Below are 20,349 nucleotides of genomic sequence, written 5' to 3'. Positions count from 1 at the left end.
GTTCTTCACAAATGAATAAATTTTAATTAAAAAATTACTTGTTTATTGTGTGTGTTGACTGTATTTCATAATTGAAGATAAAATCAGCCGAGTTGTAGATCTAGGTCTAGAACTAGTCATATGCTCCTCATTGACCTCATTCTCATTGTCCGAATCACCCCCCAAAGGCACAATTAGATCACCATCAATGTCACTTTCACTTCAGTTGCTACCTTTCTGTGGGTTTTCTCCCCCAGCACTGATATTTTCATTAAAATTATCCAAAAGTTCGCCTAAATCAGTCCGAACGCGATGCCGGTGGCTTGCGAAAAACGCTCGCTTACTCTTAGCTTGCGCGACCCGTGTGAGCTGCAGTTTGTTTACATTGAATTTAGTCCAACTAAAATTTCCAGAGTTATGTCCCTGCTGCTCTCAATGAGAGAATAATTATCTATTTTGGTTGAAATGCGGGTTAAATACGATGGTTACCAAGCGTGAACACTTCCCTAAAAACAATGCTACTAGCGCGCGGCCGGCTACGGCCGTAATGGTACTAGGCTTATGAAACGGAAGCGGCCGTTATGGTACGAGTGGGTTAATCGGAATGACGTTAGAACAAGACCAAAATCGGAAACAAGATCTAGATCTTCCGAAAAAAAATTGCTTAGAAAATCTAGATAGACCTCTGCGGTAAGAGCTGGTATGTCTTTGACAGGTCGTGAAAATGCGCTGAAATTTTTTTTGCGCGGCATGTCGTGAAACTACTGGCTGCCTTGTAAAAAACATGATATCATTTGTCGCTCAATTATTGTGCAATAACCACAGTTGTAAATAACATAAATAATGTATATCTTCCAAACCATCAAGCCATTGGTGCGACTGAATAAATATAAAGATAACGAGTACACATAGGTACCCTGCACTTACAACTACCACTTTTCCTCTGTAAACTCTATTCATGTCGTCCAGAGACTTGAGGTAACCGTACATGTCGCCATGTGTATGTGCCCAGTGGGCTGCCATCAGGTAGAGAGTTACATCACGGTCAATCACTGCCCTTCTCAGAGCGTCATCGATTACAGGCCAAAACCTGCAAAAGGAAAAAAAAAAAACCCCTCTTACACAGAGTTTATGAAAATTTAAAGTAATTTTTCTGAAAAAAAACAAAACAATTGTAAAACACAAAACATATCAAGGAAGTAGCCAGTCAGAGGCAAGTTTATTTCAACATTTATTGCTGTTTGTAATATTGCATGACATAATATTAGCCCTACAATTGCCATATCTAGTTGAGTGGTTTGTTAACGAAACTTTCCGCAATGTTGAACATATTATGAACATCCTTCTCCCCCCCCCCCCCCCCCCCCCCCCACCACCCCTTCCATGCCTATGCTTAATTTTGAATAAAAACAAATTTATAATTAATTCTTTCTGAAGACCCATAAATAAGTGTAAAGTTTTTCACTACCGGCAAGTTCTAGAACTAGCTTTGTCATGAAAAAATACCAACACACCTTAATTTTTGTTCAAGTCTGCAATGAGGCACATTTAAAAAAAAAATTAAAAAAATAAAACACTACAAAGTTTATCTATTTTACCAATAACTAAGAAATATAAAACTAAACTACCTATAAGGTTTTTTGTAAATAATAGCAGGAAAATAGTCCATGACAGAAATGTAAATGAAGTCTTTGGCGCTCCTGACAACTTCAAGAAGAGCGTCAATATCACTGGTGCGGCCGTCGGGGCAGAATGAAGGCGGAGAGCTCTGAAAGAAAAAAATATATTGTTTTAATTAAAATGGCCAGCACTTATCACTACATGGCATTGGACAGAAGGGCGAGAGCCCAGCTGTTGCTGGATCAATAACAACAACAACAACAATTACAATGGCCCTATCTCCTTTCTCTTTGTGCCTGTTTTTTTTTCTACTTAATCTCAGCCGACTGATTTTTACAGAGTAGCTTAATGAAATACATAGTCTCTCAACTTTTAGGAAACAGCATGCCATTTTTTCAAATGTGTCACGATGAGGTGGAATCAGGCGCTCGTCAGGTTTTGGGTATGTGGAGATATTGGTACTAACTTCAAGCCTGTTCATTTGTCTTGCTTTCGACGGAAAAAAAAAATACCCATCAATCTGAGGTAAAAGTCAAGATTTTTGCGACTGAAGGAGGTGGAATCGTCAGCTTTCAGAGGTAAAATTAGCGAGAAAATGGTCGCCAAAGTGAGTGATTTTCAAAGCTTGAGAAACCTTGGAAACTGAAAAATTACAATTTTTGAGCATTTAATCAACATTTTTCAGTAAAACTGTCCCCGTGGTTTTATGTACCCCGCATAATTTAGCAAAATTTGAACATTTTTTGCATATTTTCTTATTATTTTCCTTTATCTGTCTTTGTTAAAATTAACAGAATCGCATAATTTCACATTTTTGGGCTCAGTTTGCATAATTTCAGAATTTTTTTGCATAAAACAACAGGGACAGGTAAAATCCACACAACAATGAGTTTTTAAATGGACTTAAAATTAAAAGGTTTTTGAGCCAATAAATAAAAATTTGAAAAAGATTGCCTTGCGGGCGAAAAAAGGACTGTATCTTGAAAAACAGTGTAGAGTTGAAGGAAACACCAGAATCTGGGTGAGCTGTAGCCTATATGGTTTAATGAAAAATAAAAATGTGTGAGACCATAGTTGAGTGATACTTTGGTACACTGTCTCTGCTTTCTCTTGTTCTTTTCCATCAAGCACCTCTATCACAAAGGTCAGGAAGGTCTGTCTTGTGTGTAGAATCTTGTGGTTTCTAAATCTTTGGTATTGGTTGCATGTGCTTAAGAAATGTTTTGGTAAAATTCAAATTGTAAACACTGAAAAAAGGTAAAAAGATATACCTAATGTTGATATAACTTAAAAAAAAAAAAAGAAATCTTTTTTTTTTCTCTATCCCGCAAAAATTCTGCTTCCTGGGCTGAGAACATTTGGACAGCTTGCAGACGATATAAACTTCTTTATTCTTTCTCTTCAAGAACTTAAAAAAAAATGTCCCCTAAACTCTGACCCAACTAAATTTTCCCTGCACAGAGTACGATGTACTAACAAACTTACAGCAAGGTAGACAGGGGCCTTTGTGTCGTTGAAGGGAACAAGGACTGGGTCGCTCATGTTGATGTTTGTACTGTACTGCTCGGGCCAGTGTTTGGGCACCTCAGCATCAGGCTTGCCCAGGTACCAGTACACCTATTTGCCACCGAACAGTGGGGAAATTTGGAAGAACAAAAAAGTACAGTAGTTAGGTGAAAACAGGTTGGAAACTGATTCCCTCAAAATAGATGGACTATGCAGCTCGTCAGCTAACTGAATTGAAGTTCACTATAATACAAGATATAAATGAATAATGTCTGCAAGCTAATTTTTTAAACAAAAAAAACAACAAACACCCGCCCCCTACAAAATTTAAAAAATAAATAAAATTCAAACATGCATAACCTAGGCATTCACCTGATTAGAGGCAAGAATAAAAGTTGATCTACCTTGTCTGAGATTCACTGTGAAAGGTACTCAATTTAGATCAAGAAATTTACTCACCTCTCCCGACCCCAGCAAAGCAAGGTGTTTTGAATATATCACTTAATTTCATTAGTGTTATTTACATGACCTCATTCTGTTTCTTTATTTTCTTATAATAATAATAATAATACAGGTAACAATAATAATAATAATAATAAAAATAATAATAATAAAACGATAATTGCAGTTATATAGCGAATTACAAAGCTCAACAGCAAACTCTATGTGCTTTACATTTCTATTATTACCCTAGCAGACCTAAAAACACTCAAAAATGTTAATGGTTTCCTGGGAAGCATACAGTGCGAGCAGCTGAATAAGAATCGCTCAAACACTAACAAAGTGACAAGATCTTTCATTGTTCACTGTCTACAGCTGGGTACCTATTCCCACCTGGGTAAAGTGAGGAAAATGTGAGCAAAGTGCTTTTCTATCAGAAATTAGAAGAAAAGTCTTCCCAAATTAGAGCACGGATTTATAGGTGTGAGAGTTTGTAACAGTAACAGTGCAAAGCAAAAACTGAATGACAGAAAGCTGGATTCTGTAACATATGTTGATGGCTTGCACACAAGAATACCCCTCCCCCCAAAAAAAACCAACAACAAACAAACAAACAAAACAACCCCACAACAAAACAACCCTAAAATCCCACAAAAAGTATAAAAAGAAAAGAAAAGATAGAAAATGAGTTAAAACAGAAAAGAGTGGTGCCAGTCATCTTAAAGTAAAGACATTGAAAACACTTAGAATGATGCTTATCTCACCTGGAAGAGTTTTTCAGCATCTTTTCCTAAACAAGGACAGTTTTCCACAAGGACTCCTAGCTCTTTGGTCTGGAAAAAAAATCAAAACAAACATGAGAAAATGTATGACACTTCAAATCAAGACAAGTTTTTAAAATAAAATTTCTGTACTGGAGAGTTTGAAATGTGCTAATGATTATATCTATATGCCATAATGCATTCTCAATACATTTGTTTGTATGTATCCTAATGCAAAATACTATACACTGTTACCAAATGATTCATTTTCCACAAATATATTGAAATGGCTCATAGTTTTACATTGTTTTCTCTGTTTGAGGATGACTGAATTTGAGCTTTCTATGGTTTGATATTGACCTATTGATCAAGCAGTATACAGCTAAAGGGTGCAAGTCAGGAATACATTTTTCAATGGCTTGAAAATATAAAAACATGTTTCGCCAGACAACTTAGGATTGCTATAGCTTAAGTAAGAAACAACTAGATGAATTTCAAAATGAGTTGGTATAAGGGAGAAAAACCTACAAAACCACTCTCACAAAGTGAAACTTCAGAGCACAACCATATTTCTACCCCTAGTTAGCTTTAAATATATAAAGGCTTCATTATTTCAACTGCAAAAGTTGGAGTCACTCACATTCCCAGGTAGTGGACGACACAACAAAACCCAATAACAGATTCTGACTCTAACTTACAGCCTAAGTTGGGTGAGAGCCGACAAAAACAAAATCGCCACACTTTAGTAGTAGATGTTTCTTACTTTCTTTCGGTGACAAAAGCTACTTTATGTTCTCCATTACCTGTGTGTACGACCTCCAGTCCATGTTCGCACTACCAAGATACATATGCTGTCCATCCACCAGATGCATCTTCGTGTGTAACACGCCAGCTCCTATCAGACGTTCGAAGTCTACCGTACGCACTTGAGCACCATCTGAGACAAAAAACAAGAAAGAGATAGAATATTTTTAGCATTTTTTGTTGTAAACACATGCATTCTAAAAATGAATAAAAAACAACTTTGCAGTCTGTAAGGGGGGGAAACATTTGACTCCTAGGAATACAGCTGTAATATATCGTCACTGATGCAAGAAATTCAGTAACTCTTGTAATTTTTTTTTTACCTCATTTCTTTTATTAGGGTCACATGATGCATTGTTGTATTTTCTTTTTTTTTGCAACTGTGAGAAGAAAAGTGGTCATACATGTAATAGTCAGGTGGGGGGTAGTGAGAAATGGTAGTTTGTACAGGCAATGTTTTGCACACGTGGTCGTTAGTGTCAGAGCAGGTTCTACTGTATATGTTTATTAACAAATATCTCTGACATGGGAATTAACCATAAAAGGCAACCACTAACCACCCGATTAAGTGACCACTTTTTTGGTCTTTTATATTGCAATACCTCTAAGATGTTATGAAGGTCAATATCAGTCCTAAAAACAAAACAGCCTAATATAGAGAACTGTTCATTGATGAGCGAGTTCATCTGACAGTTTCATGACACTATTGACACGGGTGCTCTGTCGTATGCTCCACCCTAACTGTTGTTAGACCTACTTGTACCACTGTTGTTGACTCTCTCAAACCAGTGACAATATGAGCAAAAACTTGAACAGTGATACAGTCATTCACAGTGACCTTTGTATAACTCAAAACTACAAACTACTTTACACCCCTCTTAGGTAAGATATCATGGAATTTTACATGAACAAAAAGGCTATTGCTTTGCAAGGATTTTGTTGTTTATTCTTGAAATCCTAAAAAGCCTCCAGTTTAGTTTTAGTTACAGTTATATAAGTCACTATATAAAAGCACCACTAGAGAGTAACGTATTTAATAAAGAAAAAGAGGAGAGATGAAGATGACAGATATTTGAAAGTGAAGAAAGCGCAAACCACACAAGAGCACCCGCCAACACCATTGACAAATTTTTAAAAGTCGGCAGAGTGCTCAATACTGTGTACTAAACCCCCTCAACTCAAAACCACTTATGCAGTAGAAGTGAATAAAAAATCAAGATCTGGGATTTTTAAAACCATTTTCTTTTGCCTGTTTTATAAGTCGATTAACACTTTGCCATCACAAGGCTCATATAGTAAAAACCCTTGCCATCAAAGGCAAAGGCATTTTGGGGAAAATCCAAAGACACTGGGTGATAAACATCACCGATCGGTGAGATGTGACGGCAAAATGTTAAACAAAAAAATGAAGATCTACAAATTCTGTTCTTCTAACACAAAATAAATTCTCACTACTTCAACGAAGTAGAAAACAACTTGCGCAAGAAAGCCACATGATTTTTGAAAAGCCATGTACTTACCCCCGGCAAAGAAAACCACAGAACTTACTTTTACTCAAAATGTCAGTGTCAGCATTGGAGTTGTTCTGTGCCAGCATCACTGTTACATTGCCCGCCTTAGCAATTGCATTGATACTGTTGAAGATGCTTTCCCCCTAGTCAAGGAAAAAGATATTATTGAAAAGGAATGCAGAGTACTAATGAGCAGTTTCATTAATTGTAAAAAATAAAGAAGTGTACTTATATGAGGCTTCATGAATAAGAAATGCTGAAACCAAGAGAGAAGCCAGAAAGCTCTGCTCATCCACAAGTGCTTTCATCCTGCCATGCCTAATTATCCTGGTGTTTCCCCATCATCCATCTGTTCAGGTCTTCCAAATAAATTGTTCCCTGCCTTGTTTGCCTTCGGATTTTTCAGTGAGAGCAAGATGTTCAAAGCCTTTTTGTTGATTCAACCATCCTCATTTGTTGCGGGCTTCTCTCAGGACTTCCTCATTTGATTTCTTTTTCTTCCTCAAAATTCTCAAGTCAAAAAAAAAAAAATCCACATATCTGTTGCTTTTATTTAATTTTTTCATTTTTCAAATTTTTTGTTACCATATTTGGTAATTGTCCAGCATTCACAGACATAGAAGCATTGACCTCACATGGCCTTTTAGAACCCTTATTTTAGCAGTCATTAGGGTGTTTCTATTTTTCAGGGTTGGCCTCACTTTATTAGAGTTCTTCTTAGCTATTTTGATGCTTCGCTTTATTTTTGTGGAACACAAAAGAAAGAGGTTCGATTCCAGGATGGGGAAGTATATTTAATCCATCTTTCCATTCGGATGCTGTATCAGAATCAGCCAGAGACAGCCTTGACAGGGAGGACGAAAAAATCTCACCTCTTAAATGATCTAAATCATATCAAGGGAGCTCAGGGATTTAAAGTTATTATAACTATAACCATTACAATACAACACCTTAAGTTAAACCTGTAGTGAATATGATTATCTAGCTGGTAAAAAACGTATTATTTTTTAACGAGATCCCACGTAGGTCACTCTTCAATAGGACAAAAACTTTTATCAGCATTAATCAGGATCTGCAGACACTGTTCCACTCATCTGATGCACTGAGAGGAACACTTCACACCCTTAGCCATTTAATCAGTTGAGATAATATTTTTGTAGTTTATTTTAGATAACAGATTCACTTGACCTGCTACATTTGTGGTGAGCTTTAAAACATAAACGGTATGCCACTGCATTCACCTACAAAACAGCAGTAATTTCTATCAATGAAATTAAATCCCTGTATGCACATCATCACAATAGGCAGTACATAAAAAATACTTTTTTTTAAACACAAAAACCTAGTTTTTATTTACTTTGTCTTGTAACATTTCCCTCATGTCAGCAGGAGCCCTATGATTTTCAGCGAGGGTCTTTTACGACCATACAATTTTAAAGAGATAAAGTAAACTTAAAAAACTCTAAAAATAAAAAACGCTGGCTTTACATCTGAAAATCGCATAGTTACCTTATAGGAACTGTAGTCATGGAAGTCAGTATCATTGCCCAGGAGGGTCCAGTAGAATGTAGAGAGGTGGATAGATGATTTTGCATTTCGAAGAATTCTTAGGTGTGCTTCGTAGGTTGAGAGCAAAATGGGAGCTGATGCAGGGTAGGTGAGATTTTCTGGAATGCTCTCCACAAGGGTGAATCTGAAATTGGAACAAGGGGAAAAAAAGACGCAATCATGGTATTGTCTTTTTTAAAGTTTTAGTAAGAGTTTTACGGCACTTGCAACACAATAAGGTAATATAAATGCCGAAGAATAGAGGCGTTACAAGAGAGTAACATACACAAAAAAGAAGGAGGAGAGATAAAGACGATAGATGTTTGATAGAAAAGGAGCAAACCGCACCAGAGCCTGCAAGTGCAATCTCACGATAACGAGTCAAGTAACAACTAGACTACCGACGCCACCAACATTTCTTCTCTCATCATGGTCTCTGTTAATACATGTTGTACAGGCTGTACCCAGTGATGACTTTTATTTTTTATGTAACGACACATGTGTGACCAATCCCTTGGGGCATGCTTTTTGTAATACAAGTTATTGGCCGTCAATATGAGTAAGAAAGAACAAGCTATACAAGTACAATCACGCAACCCCAATGTCAACAATTCACTATGTTGCATTCTCATTTTTTTTTTTTGGTAAGTGTTTTATGGCGCTCGCAACTTCATACGGTCATATGAGCGCGCGGGACACACCTAATATTTTCAGTTGGAAGAAAATTTTGAATTTTGCCCAGGTGGCGGCCAAAGCCTACTCTTATCGATTTTAAACCACCAAGGGATCTTTAACGTGCGCAACTTGCACACGGGCCCTCCGACATTTTTCGCCCTTGTCCGAGAAGACTAGGTGTAGATCTTTCCTACCAGAAGATCAGGGGCGTGGCAGACAGACAGCAGTAAGGAGGAGCCAAGGAGTAGCAGTAGAAAGGCTGCAGAAAGAGTCAGGAGCCCAGAGGAGGGGGCAAAGGAGGTGAGAGGGTGGAGGTATAAAGTGGAAACGAAAGCAGACAACAGAACATTGCTAGAGAGCAGGAAAGGAGGTGAAAGGAGACAATTTTAGAGAAAAACATTTTTCGGTCGCTTCCCGGATTCGAACCCGGGGCCTTTGAATGAGAGGCCAACACCTTAACCTCTAGGTTACGAGAGCCCCCATGTATTCTAAGCGCACCTAAAAGTCTTGGGTATATCATGAATCACGAAATATAGGGAATGTTTTGTTTTCATGTTAAATTCAAAGAAAGCTATTTTTGTGGACTCAAATACAGTGTAATCCATGTTATTATAAAGATAGTAAACTAAGTCTCCATATAAAAACTAGCTTATTATCATTACTACCTTGTCCTTCATTCGTCTTGAACCATTAAATTGATTAAAAACCAAACAAAATATACCCCAAAAAATCTTGTTGCGTAATACTAATGCTTTGGTAATTTATTCTTTTCATAGACATTAGTATGGGTGCATTGCCCATTTGTTATCCTCAATTATTATTTGTTATTGGTTGTGAAACTTTATCTGCCCCCGTCCCCTTCCCCCAAAAAACAATTTTGACAGTACAAAATTGTCTTAGTAGGAGTTCTCGGGCACACTAAGGTCCAAGAAGGGCCGAAGATTAGAGCTGTTAAAAGAGAGTAACAAATGCCTTTCCCGGGGACACCACGATCGATCGAGCTGACCCTCGAACCAACAAGCCTGCCATCTCACGATAACGAATCCAGTAACCCTAGACTACCGACGCCACCAACATTTCTTTTCTCAATTCAAATAATAAAAAGGTACCCCAAAAATTTACTTAAAAAATAAACAAAAACAAAACAAAAAAAACACAAGACAAAACGAAGAGAAAAGAATAATTGGTTCATTTCGTTGCTATCGAAATTGTGTCCGAGCAGGTTGCAGAAAAACAAAAATACACCAGAACACTGTGAAGAAGAGTACATGTACGTGTACCACTTACATACAAGGGAGCTCTCGAGGTCTAGAGGTTAAGGTGTTCACTTCTCCTTCAATAGATCCCGGGTTCAAATCCAGATAGCGACAAAAAAATTTCTCTTCTAAAATGTTGTTCTCCTTTCACATCCTTTCCAGCTCTCTAACGACGTTCTGATATCTCCTTTCGTCGCCACTTTCTGCCCCCAGCCCACACCTCCTTTGCCGCCTCCTCTGGGCTCCTGACTCTTTCTACAGCCTTTCTACTGTTACTCATTGGCTCCTTCTTACAGCCTGCTGACTTTCAGTTTCAGCCACACCCCTGATCTTATGGTACGAAAGATCTACACCCAGCCTTCTCGGACAAGGGTGAAAAAATCTTGGACGTCCCATATGCAAGTTACATACGTTAAAGATTGCAAAACGTTTACTAAAAAAACAACCCAACAATGACAACTAAAAACCAAACACCGACCACCCCCCTCCCCCCAACAAAAACGTATGCCTGAAAAATAATTTAGGATACAAATTTTTAGACGTAGCTCACTGTCAACAGAGGGTAGTCTTACGGAGCAGTAGGGCCTGACATTGTACAAAAGCAGACTTAACCAAAACACCAATCTTCTACTCACTGGAAATTATAGGAAACAGACATAATTCAGCACAATTATTACTGCTCACTTAAACAGAAATGTTGACTTTACTACAACACCCACCTCATGCTCACTAGAAATGATAGACAATTGACATCATTTAGCACATTTAAAGCCACGTTACAAGTTACAGGCGGGTGGTTGGGGGGAGCTCTGGTGTGGTTTGCTCCTTTTCTATCAAACATCTATGGTCCTTATATCTCTCTACCCCCCCCCCCCCCCCTTTTTTTGTCTTTGGTCTTTCTTACTCTCTAGTAGCACCTCTAATCTCCGACACATATATGACCTAATTGTCTTGCATAAAGCTCTTACTAAAACAAAACCACTCTACAGTCTCCTACAACACGGCAATTTCAGTTGGCAACAGGCGCTCTCTAAAGTGGAGCCGTACAGTACTTGGGCAAAGGTCAAAAGTTCATAACAGAATAACTGAAGTGGTCACATGACCTTTACCAAATTTTCTAAATTAACTTTTAGAGATAGATAATAGCAAGAGACAGAAAAGGGCTTGGAGGAAAATGGGGGGGGGGGGGAGATAACAAAAACTTTTGTTAGATGTTTTATTAATATTTTGAATAAAAAGCATAACAGTAGCTTGAGGAAGATGTGTTATTATTCATAAAAATGTAACCGATGGGCTATTATTAGATTAGCACACATTTTAGTTTTGAATAAAAAGCATAACAGTAGCTTGAGGAAGATGTGTTATTATTCATAAAAATGTAACCGATGGACTATTATTAGATTAACACACATTTTAGTTTTTGCTTTAGTAAGTGTTTTACGGCACTTGCAACACAATAAGGTCATATAAGTGCCGAAGATTAGAGGTTACAGGAGAGTAACAAACACGAAAAAAAGGGAGGGTAGATAAAGACGATAGACGTTTGATAGGAAAGAAAGCAAACCACACCAGAGCACCCGCCAACCGCCCACTAGCACACATTATTAGAGGACTCTAACCTCTGTGAAGTTTTCCCAAAACTCAACAACGCACGTATCAGCACGCTTTATCACTCTCTCTTCTACGTTCTTCCTTCCTTTGTCAAACGTCACACAACACTTTAATATCTTCTAGCTGTCAACCTGTCGACCTCCACCCAGTTTTTAAGATAACAGTGACCTTACGCAGTTGCGAGCGCCGTAAAACCCTATACTACTACTACTACTACTACTACTAGATAACAGCCTGTGCGTTTACATTAGTAACGGCATGCCTGCCTGTATAATTATCACTAATAATAAATGCTGTTCTTTTAGTACCTCCAGCTTAGTTTTAGTACCTCCAGCTTAGGTAAAGGGTATACAAATCTTTATTAACTTCCTTATCACTGGGTATACAAATCTATAAATTATTAACTTCTTTATCGCTGACACAGAAAACAACAAACAATAAACAAAAACAAAAAAACAACAGATCACTGCATGACCTGAATGATTTCTGAGACCTCCATTGCCAAAATTTTAGAGGCTGTCTGACTGAACCTGGGACCAGATCTCGGCAAACAAGCTGTGTTCACAGCCCTCTATATATGCTTTTGCTAGCAAATACTCACAACAGGAGCCACGAGGTGATTGATAATATATTAAAAGAAAACGTTTACTGCCGAGGCAGTTATTTCTATTAATCTAAATGTAAATTAACCACAACCAGGAAGGGCAGATCAAGTATCTGAGGGCACTACTCCTTTGCCCCCCCCCCCTCTCTCTCTCTCTCTCTCTCTCTCTCTCTCTCTCTCTCTCTCTCTCTCTCTCTCTCTCCTTCCCTTCCACACACACACACACACACACACACAAACATACGTGCATCTAATGCTCTCTTCCTCCACTCCTCATCGTTATTTTTTATTTTTTTTAGGGGTTGGGGGGTACATCCAGAGACTGAAAACATCAACTGACCCTCTCTCCACACACACACATACACACACACACACACACACACACACACACACACAGTAAATACGACAACGCCTTTGCCCTTGCCCTCGGCCAATCCCCAGAGCGGGGTCATGGGGAGGGGGAGGGGAGTGGGGGCGGGGCAGCTGGCCTGCCAAGAGCTCACAGTTGGCAGTTATCTAGAGATAACAATTTTATTACAACTTGAAAGTAAATAACTTCCTTCCCAACCTGCACAACAAAGCACAATCAAATATATAAATGGAAAGCTCATATTTGGTCGCTTATAAGTACAAGCGGGCTATCCCGAAAAACGCTGTTTTGGGAAACTCGAAGGTAAAGTTTTTGCCCCTTGTTCAGTTTCTTAAAAAGACGAAGAGAGTTTTCTCTTTGACCAAACAAATATACACACCGAAAAAAAAACAACTTCTCCTATAGATAGGGCAATGCCCACTTTTAGTGTAGGTCAAGATTTCTGGAAACCCCCGAAGTCTCAGTTACCCCGCTTGTACTTAAAAGCGACCATATTTAGATTCATTTTATGTTGGAGTGGATCTTTAAATTCTCTAATAGTTTTAGTTGGAGACATGGGGTAGAAGTCGAAAAAAGTCTAGTCTTTCCCTCTTTCCCAAATTTTAGACTTTACATGAAAACATGTGTATCAATAAAGACTTATGTATTAAAATCTGGTCAAGACACCCTTGTCAAGTCAGCATTAAACTGGTTAAGCGCATTTTTAAAAAGAAGAAACCTTGAAAAAAGCACAATGGGTGCAGATAAAAGAAGAAAGCCTAAATTCTCTAGATGGAAAAAGTTGAGTCTACGACCCTGCTTCACCATAGAATTTTTTTCAAAAAGGACAAATTACAGTTGTCGGGAACTACATGCCTTACATACTCCATGTGGAAAGATGAGAGGTTATACAGAAAACTATACTTTTGTTGAAATGAAAGATGTAGACATGAATTCTTTTGCATGAAAATATCTGTTAAAAATGAGAGCTATTAAAACCATTCTCAGTTTTTGGGGGATGCCTAACAGTGTGCTTTAGTTTTTTGAGTACAGACAAAAAGCACATTCAAATGATAATAGCTATTAAGTGTAGGAAAAAGGCAAGACAGAAAGACAGTCTGATGCTGAGAAGAAGCTAAGAAATCATAATATGATAGCAATTTGTGTCGCAAATCGGTGGAATCAGGCGCTTGTCATTTCTTGGGCATATGGTGTTATTGGTATCATTTTAAAGCTTGTTCATTTACCTTGCTTTTGATTTTAAAAATGCCCATCTATCAAGAATAGAATCCAATATATTTGCAATAGAAGGAAATGAGGGTTGCCTGTATAAGAGGTAAAATTAGCGAGAAAACAGAAGCCAAAGTTTGGTGACTTCAAATACAAAAGTCCTTGGAAACTGCAAATAAACATTTTTCTTGTTGATCAATGTTCGTCAGTACTATCTACAAATTAAAATGTGTTTTAAAAAAGACATAAAAGCCGTAGAGCTCAACCAAAAAGACTTTTAAAATTACCCAACGCGCAGAAAAATGACGCCTTCTTTTTGATTCCATTATTTTGACATACACCTTGTTTCACCACAATGCCACACATTTACATATAGTGGAAAAAACAAAGAAAAAGTCTCTTGAGGAGTTTAAAGTCAATATAGTGAGGACACAAAGGTGCCAAGCTGTCATCTTTGTGCAAGAAAATGAAGATTTAACAAAAGTTGCCTCAAACTGAAGAGAGAATGATATAATAAAATTGCGCTTTTCTGAAGGCGACAGAACAAGATTTACCACATCATGGCACAAGACAATACATGTATACACACAGCAACATTTTCAGTAGCACAGAGGAAGAAAAATACTTCCAGAATCTTTAAACAAATCACCAACATAAGAGCCTCTCGCAAAAAAAAAAAAGAAAACCTGTTCTTCACATGTATTATTAGCATGCCAGTAATGGATCTCTAGCAGAGATGTAAAACAGGTACAGTCATAAACGTTATAATTCCAGGTAACTAAACAAAACCACTTTTGCCAGAGGTGATACTGTACTTTATTTATTTTATGTTAAAAAATGAAGGGAAGGAGGGATACAGATGAGAAGGGAATTTCTAATATACGATCTAAGAATGATAAAAGTAAGCTGGAGATAATAAATAGCATTTGTATAGTGCATGTCCCCACTCGAAAGGAAGCTCTATGCGCTTTACACTATATTATTACCCCAGCAGACCATAGAAAACTCAGAAACATTCTCAGCTTACCGGGAAGCATACAGTGCAAGCAGCTGGTTAAGCGCTCAGACACTAACAGACTGACAAGATCTTTCACTGTCTATAGCTGGGTACCCATTCCCACCTGGGTGAAGTCGGCAAAATTTGTGTAAAGTGCCTTTCTATCAGAAATTAGAAGAAAAGTCTTCCCAAATTAGAGCACGGATTTATAGGTGTGAGAGTTTGTAACAGTAACAGTGCAAAGCAAAAACTGAATGACAGAAAGCTGGATTCTGTAACATATGTTGATGGCTTGCACACAAGAATACCCCTCCCCCCAAAAAAAACCAACAACAAACAAACAAACAAAACAACCCCACAACAAAACAACCCTAAAATCCCACAAAAAGTATAAAAAGAAAAGAAAAGATAGAAAATGAGTTAAAACAGAAAAGAGTGGTGCCAGTCATCTTAAAGTAAAGACATTGAAAACACTTAGAATGATGCTTATCTCACCTGGAAGAGTTTTTCAGCATCTTTTCCTAAACAAGGACAGTTTTCCACAAGGACTCCTAGCTCTTTGGTCTGGAAAAAAAATCAAAACAAACATGAGAAAATGTATGACACTTCAAATCAAGACAAGTTTTTAAAATAAAATTTCTGTACTGGAGAGTTTGAAATGTGCTAATGATTATATCTATATGCCATAATGCATTCTCAATACATTTGTTTGTATGTATCCTAATGCAAAATACTATACACTGTTACCAAATGATTCATTTTCCACAAATATATTGAAATGGCTCATAGTTTTACATTGTTTTCTCTGTTTGAGGATGACTGAATTTGAGCTTTCTATGGTTTGATATTGACCTATTGATCAAGCAGTATACAGCTAAAGGGTGCAAGTCAGGAATACATTTTTCAATGGCTTGAAAATATAAAAACATGTTTCGCCAGACAACTTAGGATTGCTATAGCTTAAGTAAGAAACAACTAGATGAATTTCAAAATGAGTTGGTATAATGGAGAAAAACCTACAAAACCACTCTCACAAAGTGAAACTTCAGAGCACAACCATATTTCTACCCCTAGTTAGCTTTAAATATATAAAGGCTTCATTATTTCAACTGCAAAAGTTGGAGTCACTCACATTCCCAGGTAGTGGACGACACAACAAAACCCAATAACAGATTCTGACTCTAACTTACAGCCTAAGTTGGGTGAGAGCCGACAAAAACAAAATCGCCACACTTTAGTAGTAGATGTTTCTTACTTTCTTTCGGTGACAAAAGCTACTTTATGTTCTCCATTACCTGTGTGTACGACCTCCAGTCCATGTTCGCACTACCAAGATACATATGCTGTCCATCCACCAGATGCATCTTCGTGTGTAACACGCCAGCTCCTATCAGACGTTCGAAGTCTACCGTACGCACTTGAGCACCATCTGAGACAAAAAACAAGAAAGAGATAGAATATTTTTAGCATTTTTTGTTGTAAACACATGCATTCTAAAAATGAATAAAAAACAACTTTGCAGTCTGTAAGGGGGGGAAACATTTGACTCCTAGGAATACAGCTGTAATATATCGTCACTGATGCAAGAAATTCAGTAACTCTTGTAATTTTTTTTTTACCTCATTTCTTTTATTAGGGTCACATGATGCATTGTTGTATTTTCTTTTTTTTTGCAACTGTGAGAAGAAAAGTGGTCATACATGTAATAGTCAGGTGGGGGGTAGTGAGAAATGGTAGTTTGTACAGGCAATGTTTTGCACACGTGGTCGTTAGTGTCAGAGCAGGTTCTACTGTATATGTTTATTAACAAATATCTCTGACATGGGAATTAACCATAAAAGGCAACCACTAACCACCCGATTAAGTGACCACTTTTTTGGTCTTTTATATTGCAATACCTCTAAGATGTTATGAAGGTCAATATCAGTCCTAAAAACAAAACAGCCTAATATAGAGAACTGTTCATTGATGAGCGAGTTCATCTGACAGTTTCATGACACTATTGACACGGGTGCTCTGTCGTATGCTCCACCCTAACTGTTGTTAGACCTACTTGTACCACTGTTGTTGACTCTCTCAAACCAGTGACAATATGAGCAAAAACTTGAACAGTGATACAGTCATTCACAGTGACCTTTGTATAACTCAAAACTACAAACTACTTTACACCCCTCTTAGGTAAGATATCATGGAATTTTACATGAACAAAAAGGCTATTGCTTTGCAAGGATTTTGTTGTTTATTCTTGAAATCCTAAAAAGCCTCCAGTTTAGTTTTAGTTACAGTTATATAAGTCACTATATAAAAGCACCACTAGAGAGTAACGTATTTAATAAAGAAAAAGAGGAGAGATGAAGATGACAGATATTTGAAAGTGAAGAAAGCGCAAACCACACAAGAGCACCCGCCAACACCATTGACAAATTTTTAAAAGTCGGCAGAGTGCTCAATACTGTGTACTAAACCCCCTCAACTCAAAACCACTTATGCAGTAGAAGTGAATAAAAAATCAAGATCTGGGATTTTTAAAACCATTTTCTTTTGCCTGTTTTATAAGTCGATTAACACTTTGCCATCACAAGGCTCATATAGTAAAAACCCTTGCCATCAAAGGCAAAGGCATTTTGGGGAAAATCCAAAGACACTGGGTGATAAACATCACCGATCGGTGAGATGTGACGGCAAAATGTTAAACAAGAAAATGAAGATTTACAAATTCTGTTCTTCTAACACAAAATAAATTCTCACTACTTCAACGAAGTAGAAAACAACTTGCGCAAGAAAGCCACATGATTTTTGAAAAGCCATGTACTTACCCCCGGCAAAGAAAACCACAGAACTTACTTTTACTCAAAATGTCAGTGTCAGCATTGGAGTTGTTCTGTGCCAGCATCACTGTTACATTGCCCGCCTTAGCAATTGCATTGATACTGTTGAAGATGCTTTCCCCCTAGTCAAGGAAAAAGATATTATTGAAAAGGAATGCAGAGTACTAATGAGCAGTTTCATTAATTGTAAAAAATAAAGAAGTGTACTTATATGAGGCTTCATGAATAAGAAATGCTGAAACCAAGAGAGAAGCCAGAAAGCTCTGCTCATCCACAAGTGCTTTCATCCTGCCATGCCTAATTATCCTGGTGTTTCCCCATCATCCATCTGTTCAGGTCTTCCAAATAAATTGTTCCCTGCCTTGTTTGCCTTCGGATTTTTCAGTGAGAGCAAGATGTTCAAAGCCTTTTTGTTGATTCAACCATTCTCAGTTTTTGGGGGCTTCTCTCAGGACTTCCTCATTTGATTTCTTTTTCTTCCTCAAAATTCTCAAGTCAAAAAAAAAAAAGTTCAGATTTCCTTCTTTTATTTAATTTTTTCATTTTTCAAATTTTTTGTTACCATATTTGGTAATTGTCCAGCATTCACAGACATAGAAGCATTGACCTCACATGGCCTTTTAGAACCCTTATTTTAGCAGTCATTAGGGTGTTTCTATTTTTCAGGGTTGGCCTCACTTTATTAGAGTTCTTCTTAGCTATTTTGATGCTTCGCTTTATTTTTGTGGAACACAAAAGAAAGAGGTTCGATTCCAGGATGGGGAAGTATATTTAATCCATCTTTCCATTCGGATGCTGTATCAGAATCAGCCAGAGACAGCCTTGACAGGGAGGACGAAAAAATCTCACCTCAGAAAGGATCTAAATCATATCAAGGGAGCTCAGGGATTTAAAGTTATTATAACTATAACCATTACAATACAACACCTTAAGTTAAACCTGTAGTGAATATGATTATCTAGCTGGTAAAAAACGTATTATTTTTTAACGAGATCCCACGTAGGTCACTCTTCAATAGGACAAAAACTTTTATCAGCATTAATCAGGATCTGCAGACACTGTTCCACTCATCTGATGCACTGAGAGGAACACTTCACACCCTTAGCCATTTAATCAGTTGAGATAATATTTTTGTAGTTTATTTTAGATAACAGATTCACTTGACCTGCTACATTTGTGGTGAGCTTTAAAACATAAACGGTATGCCACTGCATTCACCTACAAAACAGCAGTAATTTCTATCAATGAAATTAAATCCCTGTATGCACATCATCACAATAGGCAGTACATAAAAAATACTTTTTTTTAAACACAAAAACCTAGTTTTTATTTACTTTGTCTTGTAACATTTCCCTCATGTCAGCAGGAGCCCTATGATTTTCAGCGAGGGTCTTTTACGACCATACAATTTTAAAGAGATAAAGTAAACTTAAAAAACTCTAAAAATAAAAAACGCTGGCTTTACATCTGAAAATCGCATAGTTACCTTATAGGAACTGTAGTCATGGAAGTCAGTATCATTGCCCAGGAGGGTCCAGTAGAATGTAGAGAGGTGGATAGATGATTTTGCATTTCGAAGAATTCTTAGGTGTGCTTCGTAGGTTGAGAGCAAAATGGGAGCTGATGCAGTGTAGGTAAGATTTTCTGGAATGCTCTCCACAAGGGTGAATCTGAAATTGGAACAAGGGGAAAAAAAGACGCAATCATGGTATTGTCTTTTTTAAAGTTTTAGTAAGAGTTTTACGGCACTTGCAACACAATAAGGTCATATAAGTGCCGAAGAATAGAGGCGTTACAGGAGAGTAACAAACACAAAAAAGAAGGAGGAGGGATAAAGACGATAGATGTTTGATAGAAAAGAAGCAAACCGCACCAGAGCCTGCAAGTGCAACCCCACGATTACGAGTCAAGTAACCACTAGGCCACCGACGCCACCAACATTTCTTCTCTCATAATGGTCTCTGTTAATACATGTTGTACAGGCTGTACCCAGTGATGACTTTTATTTTTTATGTAACGACACATGTGTGACCAATCCCTTGGGGCATGCTTTTTGTAATACAAGTTATTGGCCGTCAATATGAGTAAGAAAGAACAAGCTATACAAGTACAATCACGCAACCCCAATGTCAACAATTCACTATGTTGCATTCTCATTTTTTTTTTTTGGTAAGTGTTTTATGGCGCTCGCAACTTCATACGGTCATATGAGCGCGCGGGACACACCTAATATTTTCAGTTGGAAGAAAATTTTGAATTTTGCCCAGGTGGCGGCCAAAGCCTACTCTTATCGATTTTAAACCACCAAGGGATCTTTAACGTGCGCAACTTGCACACGGGCCCTCCGACATTTTTCGCCCTTGTCCGAGAAGACTAGGTGTAGATCTTTCCTACCAGAAGATCAGGGGCGTGGCAGACAGACAGCAGTAAGGAGGAGACATGGGGTAGAAGTCGAAAGGCTGCAGAAAGAGTCAGGAGCCCAGAGGAGGGGGCAAAGGAGGTGAGAGGGTGGAGGTATAAAGTGGAAACGAAAGCAGACAACAGAACATTGCTAGAGAGCAGGAAAGGAGGTGAAAGGAGACAATTTTAGAGAAGAACATTTTTTGGTCGCTTCCCGGATTCGAACCCG

The 20,349-nt window shown here is 37.8% G+C and overlaps 1 protein-coding gene across 3 annotated transcripts in view; it reads right to left on the bottom strand.

Moving 5' to 3' along the window:
- LOC101852447 (5'-3' exonuclease PLD3) overlaps window positions 1-20,349 on the bottom strand; it is a 33,479-nt gene that overhangs the window by 2,679 nt on the left and 10,451 nt on the right. For all 3 annotated transcript variants that reach the window (XM_005111913.3, XM_035973340.1, XM_005111912.3), the window contains 7 exons: window positions 8,132-8,315; window positions 6,660-6,765; window positions 5,111-5,244; window positions 4,311-4,379; window positions 3,085-3,216; window positions 1,608-1,747; window positions 907-1,069 (listed from right to left, as the gene is read on the bottom strand). In XM_005111913.3, the coding sequence (XP_005111970.1) occupies window positions 907-1,069; window positions 1,608-1,747; window positions 3,085-3,216; window positions 4,311-4,379; window positions 5,111-5,244; window positions 6,660-6,765; window positions 8,132-8,315 (928 nt within the window). The remainder of the gene's footprint in view (window positions 1-906; window positions 1,070-1,607; window positions 1,748-3,084; window positions 3,217-4,310; window positions 4,380-5,110; window positions 5,245-6,659; window positions 6,766-8,131; window positions 8,316-20,349) is intronic.

Source organism: Aplysia californica, unplaced genomic scaffold (genome assembly GCF_000002075.1).
Source record: "Aplysia californica isolate F4 #8 unplaced genomic scaffold, AplCal3.0 scaffold01149, whole genome shotgun sequence".
Classification (NCBI taxonomy): Eukaryota; Metazoa; Mollusca; class Gastropoda; order Aplysiida; family Aplysiidae; genus Aplysia; species Aplysia californica.
The sequence above is the reverse complement of the archived record's forward strand: the minus strand, read 5'-3'. Positions and strand labels throughout refer to the sequence as shown.